The 13,610-nt window shown below is 39.2% G+C and overlaps 1 protein-coding gene across 4 annotated transcripts in view; it reads left to right on the top strand.

The window, feature by feature from the left end:
* Positions 1-13,610, top strand: part of LOC143282932 (putative sodium-coupled neutral amino acid transporter 10) — a 49,269-nt gene that overhangs the window by 21,351 nt on the left and 14,308 nt on the right. For 3 of the 4 annotated variants that reach the window (XM_076588851.1, XM_076588834.1, XM_076588842.1), the window contains exon 10: positions 3,976-4,011. The exons of the other annotated variant lie outside the window; for it this stretch is intronic. In XM_076588851.1, the coding sequence (XP_076444966.1) occupies positions 3,976-4,011 (36 nt within the window). The remainder of the gene's footprint in view (positions 1-3,975; positions 4,012-13,610) is intronic. 4 annotated transcript variants of the gene reach the window in all.

Genomic DNA, 13,610 nt, shown 5'->3' with positions numbered 1-13,610 from the left:
AAGGTTGGCAAAGAGGTGCAATTCTGTGTGCAGCAATAGTGTTTACTGATTGATTTTTTTTCTTTCTTTTTTTTTTCTTTTTTGTTGGGGGATGATAGTATTTCCTGCAATCACTTTAGACAACAGTCTAAACGTTTTTTTCTTTTAAGATTAGAAATGACTTGTCGAAATGTTTAGTATATGTTAGATATTTTTCTTTAAAAAATTGGTCTCCTTGATTGATCCTATCTTCAATATTGTAACAAACTTTGTATTGAAAATCATTGTCATTTTTCAAATAGATTTAACAGGCTCTCAACATATCTAACCATGAAACTGATGAACAGTAATATGAGGGGATAAAAAGCTCAGATGTGTTTTGCCATTTCTGGATATGCTAATAATACACACTTCAGATTAACACCATCTTTGAATCATCTTAGAATCTCTGTGTCTTGTGTATTTGCTTCAGTTGCTTTGGGTGCTCTCTTACATGCTCATTAATTTGGACTGACCACTGCTGTGTTTCTGTTGAATGATCTTTATGAACAAAATAAGTATGCTTTACCTTTGAAGTCTTTTGTTCTCTAGATTTCTGTTTTCAACATTCAGTCCTTTTGTTCTTTAGATTGGGTATTCACAGGACTAGTGTTCTATATTGATGTGTCAAAGTGTCAATTACAAAATAAAAGTAGATAAACAGTTGCAGGCCATCAGCAAGTCACACGAATCATCCAACACTTATTTCAATGATGTTAATATCTTTTTCTAACCTTCATGCCAAGTCTTTTTTTTATTCTTCATCTCAACAGAAGTATTTCTTTAGAACAAAGAGTTAAATATGTGGTTAAGATGAGGTGAGGGAAGCTGAAAATTGTGTAAGATATTGCAAATATTTGTAAATCACTTGTTGATTGGTGTCACAGTTTAAGTATTTTATCTCACATTTTAATTCCTGATTTATTTCTTAACATTACACATCAAGGACCTTCTAATATGTACATCACTTACTCACAACTGTGTATGTTCTCTCACATGTTAAAACTGGTTTTCTTCCTTAACGTTATACTTCAAGGATATTCTCTTGTTCATCACCTGTCCACTGCTGTCACTTTCTAAGAATTTTCTCTGACATTCTAATACCCGATTTCTCTATAAACATTAACTTTCAAGGATATTCAAAATATTTGTACTTATATATTGTCATGATTTAATTCATTTTCTCTGACATTTTGATACCAGATAAACTTCTTCATTTTGCCATTTAAGGATATTCTAAATACATGTACTTCACTTGTCCATTATTGTCATGATTTAAGAATTTTCTCTCATTTTTTGATGCCTGATTTATATGTGAACATTACAGTTAAAGGATGTTCTCCATACTTGTGCATCACCAGTCCACTGCTGTCACTTGTTTGATACTTGATATCTTTCTCTGTGAGGTTAATTGACTGGTGATATGGTGTTTGGTTGGTTGTGGGTTGGTTTACTAAGCTTTGTTTATTGATTAGTTTTTGTGTTTTTCATTGTTCTTTTTTCATAAAACCCAGAGGTGTAAGATGACCAGTAAGTATTTCCATAAAAACCAAGGACTCCAGGTTTTAGAGCTGGCCACTCTGAAAATAAAGAAGCTGTTTCCATGACCTGAAGTGTACCAGAAAGTGAGCATTTACTTAGCACTATCTGTACAAGATTTTATGTAATTTGAAGCTTGAGAGAAAGTACTGTTTTTATCAGAAGTGATGATTATATGCAACTTGTAGCAGCTTTTTTCCTTGTACACACTAACCAGACTGATTCAGAGACATTTTCAGGAGTCCAGTCTCCAGCAGGGAGGCCCAAAGTGAAACTGATAGTCTGGTTATTTGAGTTTTGAAAAAAATGTTCATTGATTTTATTTTAAGCCTTTTCACAGAAAAAAAAAAAGAAATGAAAAAGAGGGGTTAAAGGGAGGGTAGAAGTTGTGTGGGAATAGGGGTGTGTGTATTAGGTAACAGTAACAGTAGGGAGGACGATGGGAGAATGGTTAAGACACTTATCTGCAAATACTGTGTCTGTGAGGGTCTGGGTTCGATTTCTGTTCATGCCCTTTTTCCAAAGTTTGACTGGAAAATCAAACTGAGCGTCTAGTCATTCAGATGAGATGAGAAATCAAGGTCCTGTGTGCAGCACACATTTAGTGCACAGAAAAAGAACCCATGGCAACAAAAGTGTTGTCCTCTGGCAAAATTCTGCAGAAGAAATCCAGTCTGATAGGTACACAACATAGGCACTAAGGCGTGACTAGCACATTGGGTTATACTGCTGTCAGGCATCTGCCTTGCAAATATGGTGTGCCGTATGTGGACTGGTCCGAACACATGGACACCTCCTCGAGAAACTGAAACTGAAAACAGTGTTAACAATTATAGTTAACTGCTAATGTCTAGTGATTTCAGATCAAATGACATTCACAGCACAGAAAATTTGTTGCTGAAAAAAACCATGTATCAGAGCCAGTCTGTGGTGCAGGTTATAAAATGTATACACTGCTGGTGCCAGGCACTCAATAGAATCTTTCAGTGCCAATGTGAATGATATTGTTTACAATGAAAGTTATGAGCTCATGCAAATGCACTCATACATACACACATGCACACTCATGTGCGCTTGCACACGTGCACACACACTCTCACACACACGCGCGCGCGCTCGCAGGCACGCACACACACACACACCACATTCACTCACTCACTCACTCACAGACTCATTCACATTGGTCATCATTAACTCTGTATGGCTTTATAGTTGTTTTAACTAAATTGAGTAAATGTGCACATCTGTGAAAGATGGTGCATGGAAAACAATATTTGTCTGCTGCAAAATATGTGAGAATGTAGCACCAAAAAAGGTATCTTTCAAGACTCTGAACAGCTGTTGGAAGTGGGCACTTTTTGCAGTTGAAATATTCAACAAATTTTAGCTCCAGGGGGCTTTGGCTCCTGACACTCTAAGAGGACCTTTGGCAGCACTTCAAATACCTGAATGGTGGGGGGAGGGGGGGAGCAGTTTCTTTTTTGTTTTCAGGGTTGGTTGGTTTGTTTTGTTTTGTTTTTCCCAGTCCCATCTCCGAATACAATCTTAATGTGAAACAAGAAGAGAAAAACAGAAAGGAAAGGAAATATTCAAAGAATCCAGATCATTTTATTGTCTACTTAAAACTGCTCTTTAAGATGGATTTTTTTTCTCAGCATATTGTCCAGAAGTATTTGCCCAGGGGAGATTTTTTTTTTTTTTTAAACATTGCAAAGATCTTGTGTTTGTATATTTCAGTCAATACCCTTTCATTGTGCCAAATATATGTTGTTGTCTTTTTCCTCTGATTTTGTATGTGGAGCATTAAAAATAGAAAGCCTGAATCAGATGAAAGGTTTAGCCTCTTCGTCCTTAACTTTAATTGGAATGCAACAGTTTTATTGGATTTTTTGTGTTGTTGTTTTGTTGTTGTTTTTGTTTGGTCCAACCTACAAAAAAAAAAATGATTTTTTTGTTCAAAAGAAGAAAGCCAAATGCAGAGCACTTCAAAAAAAAAAGGGGGGGTGTCGGGGGTGAGAAAGGAAAAGAATGATGACAGTGTGCTCTGTGGACTTGCATGCTATTGAGGCCACAAAAAATGGTTCTGTAAGCATGTTGCAAATCATTTGTTCAGTTTTTATGAATGTTGATTGATTGTAAAAAGTACCAGTAAATGTTTATGGACAACAGATAGAATGTGACAAAATAGGTCCTGAAATATGAAGTTAAAAAAGATTATTTCTCTCTCTCTCTCTTTCTGTCTCTCTCTCTCTCTGTCTCTCTCTCTCTCTGTCTCTCTCTCTCTGTCTCTCTCTCTCTTTCTGTCTCTCTTTGATATCATTACTGTGCATATTTATGCATTCATTATTTTGTGTGTTTTTTATGTACTCATATTTTTGTGGATATTGGTTTTCAGCATGAGTCACTAATCTCTTTCAGGACTTTGCGGATACATTTGAATCGCATGTGCCTACAGTAAGAACAGTGGGACTAACTGCTTGTGTGTTGCTAACGACTGTCCTAAAGATATTTTTCTTCTTGCATTAACCCATTTTATAACCTGTTTTTAATATTCCTGCATTATGATTAGTCTCAGTTATGGATTCATCATGCATCCTGGAATCTCTGTGAAGTAGCTGGGATCTGTTTGGAACTATTCTTACAGTTTTTTCATTGTTGTTTTTGTTTGTTTGTTTGTTAGTTTTTGTGTTTTTTTCTCTTTTCAAGTTTTGAGTGTTCATTTTGCCATTACATTTTTGGGGGGTTTTTTGTTTTGTTTTTTTGGGTTTGGTTTTGTCTAATTGTTGGGATATAACAGAGTGGTTTCTGAGTATTGAACAGTTCATAAGGATCTTCTGTTCCAAAGAGAAACGAATTCAAGCAAGTGCTGTTTACACAGACACATTTGTTTGTTTGGGGGAATTTTCTTTTGGTGGCTTGTAGAAGAAAGTGAGCATATAGTTTGTAGAACAGCATTAGAATTTAGATAGTAGGTGGTTTTTTTTATCATTGTTCTTTTTTTAAAATTTTTTTTAATGTAGTTATTCACACAGAAGGGCCATGGGTATGATGAAAAAAACAACTTGAAATAAACAATGAATGTACAGGGGGAATTGCAAGTTTGTTTTAAAAGTTGACGTATGCAGTCACTGCTTGCTTGCATGTGCTTACAATTTAATAATAATAATAATAATAATAATGGATACTTATATAGCACACTATCCAGAAATCTGCTCTAGGTGCTTTACAAAAACGCTTTTGATAACATAAAACATTATATCTATGTTACATACACACACCAAAATGTGACCACACACACACACACACGCGCGCGCGCGCGCGCGCGCACACACACACACACACACACTGCATACATACATTTTAACATACATGTGTATCTAACAGCTACCCTAACACATACGCACACATAGGCAGGCACAAACTTACATAGACACACGCACACACAATACACATTCATATACATGCATGTAGTTGTGGACCTGCCACAATTGAACTTATTGCTGAGGGAAAAGGTGAGTTTTGAGACGAGATTTAAAAGATGCGAGGGAATCAGAATGACGGAGGTTATCAGGGAGCTTGTTCCACGTCTTTGGCGATTGAAAAGAAAACGATCTGTGTCCATAGGTCTTACTTCTGACGTGAGGTATCCTGAGAAGTCGAGTATCAGAGGAAGAACGGAGCTGGCGAGACGGGGTATAGATATGGATGAGTTCAGAAAGATATTTGGGGCCAGATCCGTTGACTGCAGAAAAGGTCAGAGTGGATAGCTTATAGTCTATTCGATCAGAAACAGGCAACCAGTGGAGAGACTGAAGGAGAGGAGAAACATGGTCAAATTTAGAAGCTCTGCAAATGAGTCTGGCAGCGTTATTCTGAATTCTTTGGAGTCTGTCTAACAGGTATTTGGGAAGGCCGGCCAAAAGAGAGTTGCAGTAATCCAATCTTGAGAGAACCAGAGAGCATACAAGTGTCTTGGTTGCATCGGTTGAGAGATAGTGGCGGATAGAGCTGATTCTACGCAGTTCCAAATAGGCAACTTTACAGATATTCGAAATGTGCTGTTGGAAGGAAAGAGACTGGTCCAGGATTACACCAAGACTGCGAACAGAGGGAGAAAGTGAAACAGGTGTGCTACTGATCAGAACAGAGTCAGGAAAGGAAGGATGTTGACGAAACTTCTTTGGACAGGTTATCATAAATTCAGTCTTATCATCATTTAATTGCAGCTTGTTGAGAGTCATCCAGTCCTTTAGGCCAGCAATGCACTCCTGTGTTTGAGTCACCAGTGTATCAAATTCAGCTATGGAAGCCGACTGATAAAGTTGTGTGTCATCAGCAAAGCTCTCATGCGACATCGCATGATGACTGATGACATCCGACACAGGAGCCGCATACAGCACGAAAAGAACAGGACCTAGGACGGACCCTTGTGGGACACCACATTTCAAGGCAGATACTCTAGAGTATGTACCATTTACACACACTTTCTGTGTACGATCTGACAGGTAAGACGTGATCCATGCTAGTGCAGTGTCACGAATACCAAAGGAAGTTTTAAGTCTGTTCAAGAGGATAGAGTGGTCGATAGTGTCAAAAGCTGCTGACAAATCTAAGAGAGCGAGAAAAGATATCTTATCCTCATCAAATCCCGAAAGCAAATCATTCACTATTCTAAGGAGGGCTGTTTCGCAACTATGACCACGTCTATAAGCTGACTGGTGGGAATTAAGTAAACCATTCTGCTCCAGATGAGCTAAGAGCTGAGACAATATGATCTTTTCTAGCAGTTTTGATAAAAATGACAGATTAGAGACAGGTCGATAATTTTTCAAACAATTATGATCCAAAGATGGTTTCTTGATGAGTGGACGTACAACAGCAGATTTGAAGCTTTCAGGGAAACAACCAGACAGTAAGGAAGAATTAATGACATGAGTAATATGTGGCAGTAGAACATCAATACATTCAACCAGCAAAGAAGACGGGACAGGGTCAAGCTCACAGGATTTCGGACAAGCGCTCAGACACACTTTCTTCACAAAATCTTCAGTAACCGGTTGGAAACAATGTAAAACAGGACCACTGTACACGCGTTCTTGAACGGGTGAAGAAGGAGACACAACAGAGTCAAGCTTCTCACGAATGCCTGATATTTTGCCGGTGAAGAAGTCAGAAAACTTTTGAGGGAGTTCCTGCACCGAAAATGTTGTAGGGAGAGGAGTGTTTTTCATTTTACCTAGTAGATTGTTCGTAGCGTTGAAAAGCTGTTTGGCTGTGGTGCATGCAAGTATTTTAGAAGAGTAGAACTTTGACTTTGCCCTGTCAACAATGTTTGTTACATTATTCCTGGCTGTCTGAAAAATGTCCCTACTGATGGTCAAACTAGTGGCACGCCAGTGCCTCTCAGCTCTCCTACTCTCCCGCTTGGCTTCCAACAGCTCTGGTCCCACGGTGTTGTACCAAGGCGACAGGGGACGATTGGAGATCAGGCGCCGAGTCGACGGGGCGTGCCTGTCGAGTGCAGCGCGTAGGACAGTGGATAGCTGGTCAGCAGTCGGCTCAAAAGGGATATTAGTCAGCAGGTCAGCTTTAAATAAGTCTAAGTCGATTGAGGTCAGTGTGCGCACCTCCCTATACACACGGGGCGTGGGAGGTTTGGTGAGGTTCAGATGACACGTCACACTGTGATGGTCGGAGGACAGGGTGTGATCGACGGTGGTAGACTTCAGGAGGCAGTCCTCATTTCTGTGCAACACCCAATCGACGATGTGACCACGATTGTGTGTAGGCTCGGTTACAGACTGGTTAAGATCGAACAAACTGACAATTTCAAGTACTTTAGAGGTATAAAACTGTGTGGGTGAATCAAAATGAAAATTAAAGTCCCCAACAATAAGTAGGGAGCCTGGTAAACTATTAGCGTATTCTAAGAAGTCCGGAAACTGTTCTATGAACATCGTATCAGAAAGTTTATTTTTCTTGTTTGGTGGCGGACGGTAGAGGCAGAACACATTGAGGTGGGAATGTGGCAGCGACAGTGAAAGCTGGGCCAGTTCGAATGAGGCATGGTTGAAGGGAAAGGCAGATGTGTACGTTGTGTGTGGGAGCAGCCTGTCTGACACAACGAAGGCGATTCCTCCCCCGCAAGTTGTTGTAACACGAGGGAAGGAGGTGGTAGTGTAGCCAGGGGGAGCGAGATCTCGACACTTAGCTTCATCCCCAGTACTGCGAAGCCACGTTTCTGTGATACACAGGATGTCGAGGCTGATTGAGAGCAGATGTTCGTTGATCGCTGAGCGTTTGAGGCGAGGACCAACTGACTGGGCGTTGAACAGACCTAGAGAAATTTGAGTTGAGCGGTGGGAGGGAAAGCAGGACAGAGGTACACGAATATGGTTACTAAAGTTGATGCATTTAACAGGATGGTCAGTGGAAGTTACACGTCCAGTACCACACACAACAGCTATCTTCCTCTGCTTGCGACGTCCTGCACGATGAGTGCGAACACGGGGGAGGTGGCAACCTATACCCACACCTCTGATGGCGTCGATGACAGAAGGGTCAAGTGCTGCAGGAGGCACGGACAGGAGTTGGTCCCGTGTGTAAGACACACGGGGAGAATGAGCATTAAGCAAGGGCCTGTGGTAGAGGTCAGCTTCAGGAACACGCGGAGCGGGCTGCGCGTGCGAAAGGGGATGGTGAAGAAATGGCGTGCTCTGACAAGCAAGAATACTTGCCAGGTTACACAGAAAACATGTCCAAATAACTTGAAGTTCCGGTGGCAGAATCGCACAAAACAAGCACCAGTGTATACTCCACTCCATCATAAAATACATACACAACTTTTACGTCAACGCACAATCACATTCCAACACAACTGACGAAAGAAATGAGAGCCAGGACTATGCTGCCTGTCAGGCGTAGCCCTTGCCCTGTGTTTACATACACACACATACTTTTTCTTTCACCCATGTACTCCGTCCATGATCCACTAGTCTATTTGTTTACTCAGGCACAGGGTGAAATCACAAAACTATTGCCTTTCAGTTTGGTTTGTTTACCTCTAAGTGTTCATGTTGCTGGTACTTTGTGTCATGTATAGTGTAGTAATAAAACTTATTTTTACAAAAATCAAGATAAATGAATTGTACATAAGACTTACATAAGAATGTGAGTTGTGAAAAGTTTCTTGCAAAACAGTGAATGTATTTATTTGCATATCAGCTTCCCATTGAAATTTGAATATGAGATTTTTTTAAATGATCTGTTTACTGTTGTATTTTAGAAAATGAAAAGATTCACCTGCCTGATCATTGTCTGTCATAAAATGAAAAGTTTTGTTATCAAAAGTTCTTGAATTAGCCCATATGCAGTCAGCTGGTCTTAAGCAAAATGGATGGACCCACCAAACCTGCAATCCCTAGACATCAGAGCTGCAATGTTGTTGTTTTTTCATTTTGCTCTTTTCGCCAGTATTTTCTTCTCCAATTGACCTTGAGTGGTGATACAGATGAGACAATCAAACAAGTTCCTGTCTGCAGCATGCAATTTGTGCACATGAAAGAACCCTTGGCACAAAGAGGGTTGTCCCTGGCAAAATTCTTTTTGAAAAAGCCACTATAATAGGAAAATAAATGCACTTGCAGGCAGAAACAAAAAAGGGTGGTGCTTTTACTGGAGCGACGTGCTCTCCCCAAGGAGAGCAGCCAGAATTTCACACAGAGAAATCTTTTGTGACAAAAAATTCAGTACAGTGCAGTACAATAAATTATTTAAAAAAAACCAAAAAACAGTTTCTCCTCCTTGAATATGACAGTTGACAGTTTCAGCCCTTGCCATGCTGCAGAATATCACATGAGACAGGTTCTGGAAGAAGATATGGAAAACATTAATTGTTGTGGCTTCTTCTTCTGTTTTTCTTTTTCTTCTCTCTCTCTCTCTCTCTCTCTCTCTCTCTCTCTCTCTCTCTTTTATTTTTTGTCTTTTTTCTGTCTCTCCATCTGCATTGTACAGTGTTTTGTGCATCATATTTTTTGTGCATATTTTATTATCTTTAAATATGTGTATTTCTTATTGTCTTCTGTAGCAAAATGTATATATTTTTCTCCAAAAATCACTGGTATCTGTCACAATCTTTTTCCTGTCTCCCATTATTGCTTTTGTCAATAAAGTTAATGATATTTTGATTTTTTTTAAATTTCTTTTTTACATGCAGTTTTTTTTGTTTTATTTTATTTTTCTTTTCTTTTTTTTATCCATTTGGAATTGCTCTTTTGAATAGGCAGCAATATTCATGCTTTTCCTTTTATGCTTTCCCTGTTCTTATGATTTTTTAGTATTATATCATGGTGTTTTTGGAAAAAGAAAAAAAAAGAAGAAAGAAAGTAATCTGGAGAGCATAGTGACTTTGTTATGTATTGTCACAAGAAAAGGTATATTGCAGTGTAACCAGGAACAACAGGTGTGTTTTTGTTACATGTATATGGTTCTGCTGTTTCACAATTCAGTGGGTTTTCTGTCATGAATACTGCCAGCATGCAAATCATTCACTGTTTGGGTGTGTTGTTCTTTTTCTTGTATTTCTAGCTTCCATCTTCTGCCAGTTATACTCCTTTATGTCTTCAAGACCAACCATCCACTCTCGTTTTTTTGTTTTTGTGTGCTTTGGTTGATTGGTTCAGATGTGCATGTGTGCGTGCATGCGTACGTGTGTGTGTGTGTGTAAACTTGACATTGTGGATTCCAAGGGGTAAATAGCCTATCAGCATAGGTGGAGTTGAAGATCTTGATGTAATCTCTGTTCATAATTTGATAAAAAAAAGATTGGAGATTAAGTTCTGACAGAAGCAGTATGGTCTTTAAAAATGAACAACTGAAAAAAGGATGCTACTTTGATAAAGGCATCTATTGTGCAGATTTGATGTGACAAATGAAAATAGTGCACCTAGTGCTTTGATGAGGGAACTGATTGTTCATAGTCATATGTAATGCCAGTGATGAGAAAAGGGCTCTCTCTAATCATCATGGAAGATATGTAATAATATTACTTTGATGGTTGGTGTTCTTGGTAATTGATCTTGCTGGTGACTTGCTTTACATCTCACACTTCCCTGAATCTTTTTGCCATTTTTGACATGGTATTGTGTCTGACTTTCAACTGTTAATCAGCTTAGTGCCATGTCCTATATTATGGCCTGATTCTGCATTTTATGTGTTGGTAAAGCAGCGTTGGTTGATGGAGACTGGTTGCCTTTATATCACCAGATAATGTTTCAATTTTCAATTCTTTTTCTTTTTTTGAACACACCAGTTGCATGGCAGTTCATAAGAGTGTGATGTTTGCACACACTTGCCAGCAGAGAAAAACAAATGTTGAAGTGGAGAGAATTAGTGATGTGCCTGATCTAATATGTCCCCTGGGTAATTTTTTTTGTTTTGTTTTTTTTGTTTGCATGTACATGTACAATTTTGCCATCACTACAAGTGTGTGGTTACATCTGGCCTGGTCAGTTTTTCAGCTGTTTTTCACTGAATAGTTGGCTCTGTTTTTGCTCTGCCTAAATGTTCTGAGCTCTTACACTATCTGTGTAATAACTCTTCAGCTCCTCATGGTTTATGAATGCATGCTAGAGCAAGGTGGGGGTGGGGGGAGCCCTTGTTTTTAATTGTTTTTATATTAAGGTCAGTAATTACCTGTGTGCTTTTGGGTGGTGAATTTTCTTGTTGTCTGAACAACATACCCATGTCGGGGCATTGTCAGTTCTTAGCTGTTGTTTGGTTTTGTTTGGTTTTTAGTGATAAGAGAAATGTCATCAGTCAGTGGCCAGAGAAACTGATGTGGAGTTTAAGTCAGAACCAGTTTTGCAAGGTTTCCCCTTTCCCACCTCTTACCCCCACATCCCCCACCTGTTTCTATGTTCACGGGGTGAAATTCCCGCACATCGAACTTCAAGTGCCGCTGGGCTTTTATTTGTGTTTTAACTGTGTCATACGCATACCATAGGGCATGCATGCTCACTATGGTGTTTCCATCATCCACTGAATACTGACTTGGTTTACAGGATCTTTATTATGCATATTTGATCTTTTGAATGTGCATACACATGAACAAGATTAAAGCACAAGAAGCTCTGCTCAGTGTTGACCTGTGAGATCAGAAAATCTGTGACCTAAACAGGCACTGATACCAGGATTTAACCTAGGATCCTCAGATTGGAAGTCCAATGCTGTAACCATTCGGTTATTGTGTCCATCACAAGGTACTCCTCACCTTACAGCCCCACCCCCACCCCCTCCACTTATTCCTCTCCTGTCTGGTCAGAAGTGCAGTTATATGAAGATTTGTAAACACCCATCCATCCGCCTGTTGTGTTCCATGTACTGAAATCTGGCCAGCAGTTTGATGATTTCTTTCATCATTTTCATCCTATTACTGTTTGGTACGGAAACATTTCTAAGGCAGAAGTTACAGCCCTAAACAGAATTGTAAAAACTGCCAACAAGATTACCAGGGCTGATCTAACTTCTCTAGAAGACATATATTATAAGCGGCTACTCAAAAAGGCAAAATCAGTCAGCCAGGACACATCACATCCAGCTTTTGGAATTTTCGAGATGCTCCCCTCTGGTCGATGGTACAGAAGTATAAGGACGAAAACCAATTGCTTCGCCAATAGCTTTTTCCCCTAAGCAGTCAATGCCCTGTCTCTCGAACAAATCCAGTATGATAAATAGAATTGTGAAGTCAACAACCATCTACCTGAAGATCTAGTGATCAGCCCCATCCACATGTAATCTGCGGCTTCTGTTCAAACGTGTGTGTGTGTGTTTATGAGAGAGAGAGAGAGAGTGTGTGTGTGTGTGCGTGCAGTGCGTGCATGCGTGAGTATGCACAAGTTTTTATATTGATATGCACTTGTATGTATCCTGACTTCTAGTGTATCTGTGTTTGTGTATGATTTTTGATTTATGTTCGTACTTTGTTGTGTACTGTCACCCCCAATATTCCTTGTGACCCCGGTACACTTGGCAGTAAAGACATACTCTATTCTATTCTGTTCTGTTTCTGAGAGTGCTGTCTAGAACTGATCAGGAAAGACAGCCTGTCTGTCCACCTCCGGTTTAGTATGAATTTCATTACAATTCTGATTGTCTGAATTACTGTGTGATTCGCATATGTTCACTGCAAGCAGGCCTGCTCTTAACAATGCTCTTAACTTTTTTGTTGTTGTTTTTTTATTTTATAAAGCCAAATTCCTGTCATGCTTGTAAACTCTATTAATTCTTAACATTTATTCCTCATGTGCTTTAACCCAGTTTCTGGATATGCTGTCAGTGAAGATTTGTTCAAGTGCTTGTAGCATTGTCATTCGTTCGCTGTCAGTGTGCGGCACAATTCACTGATGGTGGCACAGCAAGCCGTGGAATGTGTCAGCCCACTTGCACACCTCTGATAGCATCTACTAACCGTTTTTAGCTTCACAACAATACTTCGCACATACTTTCTTTACTGACTTGTAAATATACTTTTTTGAATAGTCTGTCGTCAGCTACTGTGAGTTCTAATCTGACTTGTTTTAGTATATTTTATGGTACATATGTTCATTTTTATGTTGGTGTTCACAATGAGCTTGTGATTGCACACGTGAACTTCCATGTGGATTAATAAAGTGTTTTTGAATTGAATGGAATTTTTTTTAGAATTAGTATAGATTATTGCATATTTCAAGAAACAACTCTTAGGTAATTCAGCTTGTGGTTGGGTTTGTTTTTCTTTTCATTTTTTCGGTTAAATTAAAATCATACACCTGATAATGAATATTCATGGGATACCATTTGTGCGTATCAGTAATGAATACAAGTCAGAGACATGACCATGGTGCTCACCGAAGATGGAATGTTTTGTGTGTAAACTCAACATGAAAGTTGGTCATAAGCACAGCCATGTTTGACCCACAAAGTCTGTATTGCTGAATGATTGTGAAAATAGTAGCCATGTTACACTGTATATACCTACGATACAGGTTCTTCGTGCTACAATTTTGGAAAGGATA

This window comes from Babylonia areolata, chromosome 1 (genome assembly GCF_041734735.1).
Source record: "Babylonia areolata isolate BAREFJ2019XMU chromosome 1, ASM4173473v1, whole genome shotgun sequence".
Lineage (NCBI taxonomy): Eukaryota > Metazoa > Mollusca > Gastropoda > Neogastropoda > Buccinidae > Babylonia > Babylonia areolata.
This window is presented reverse-complemented; position numbering and strand designations above follow the sequence as displayed.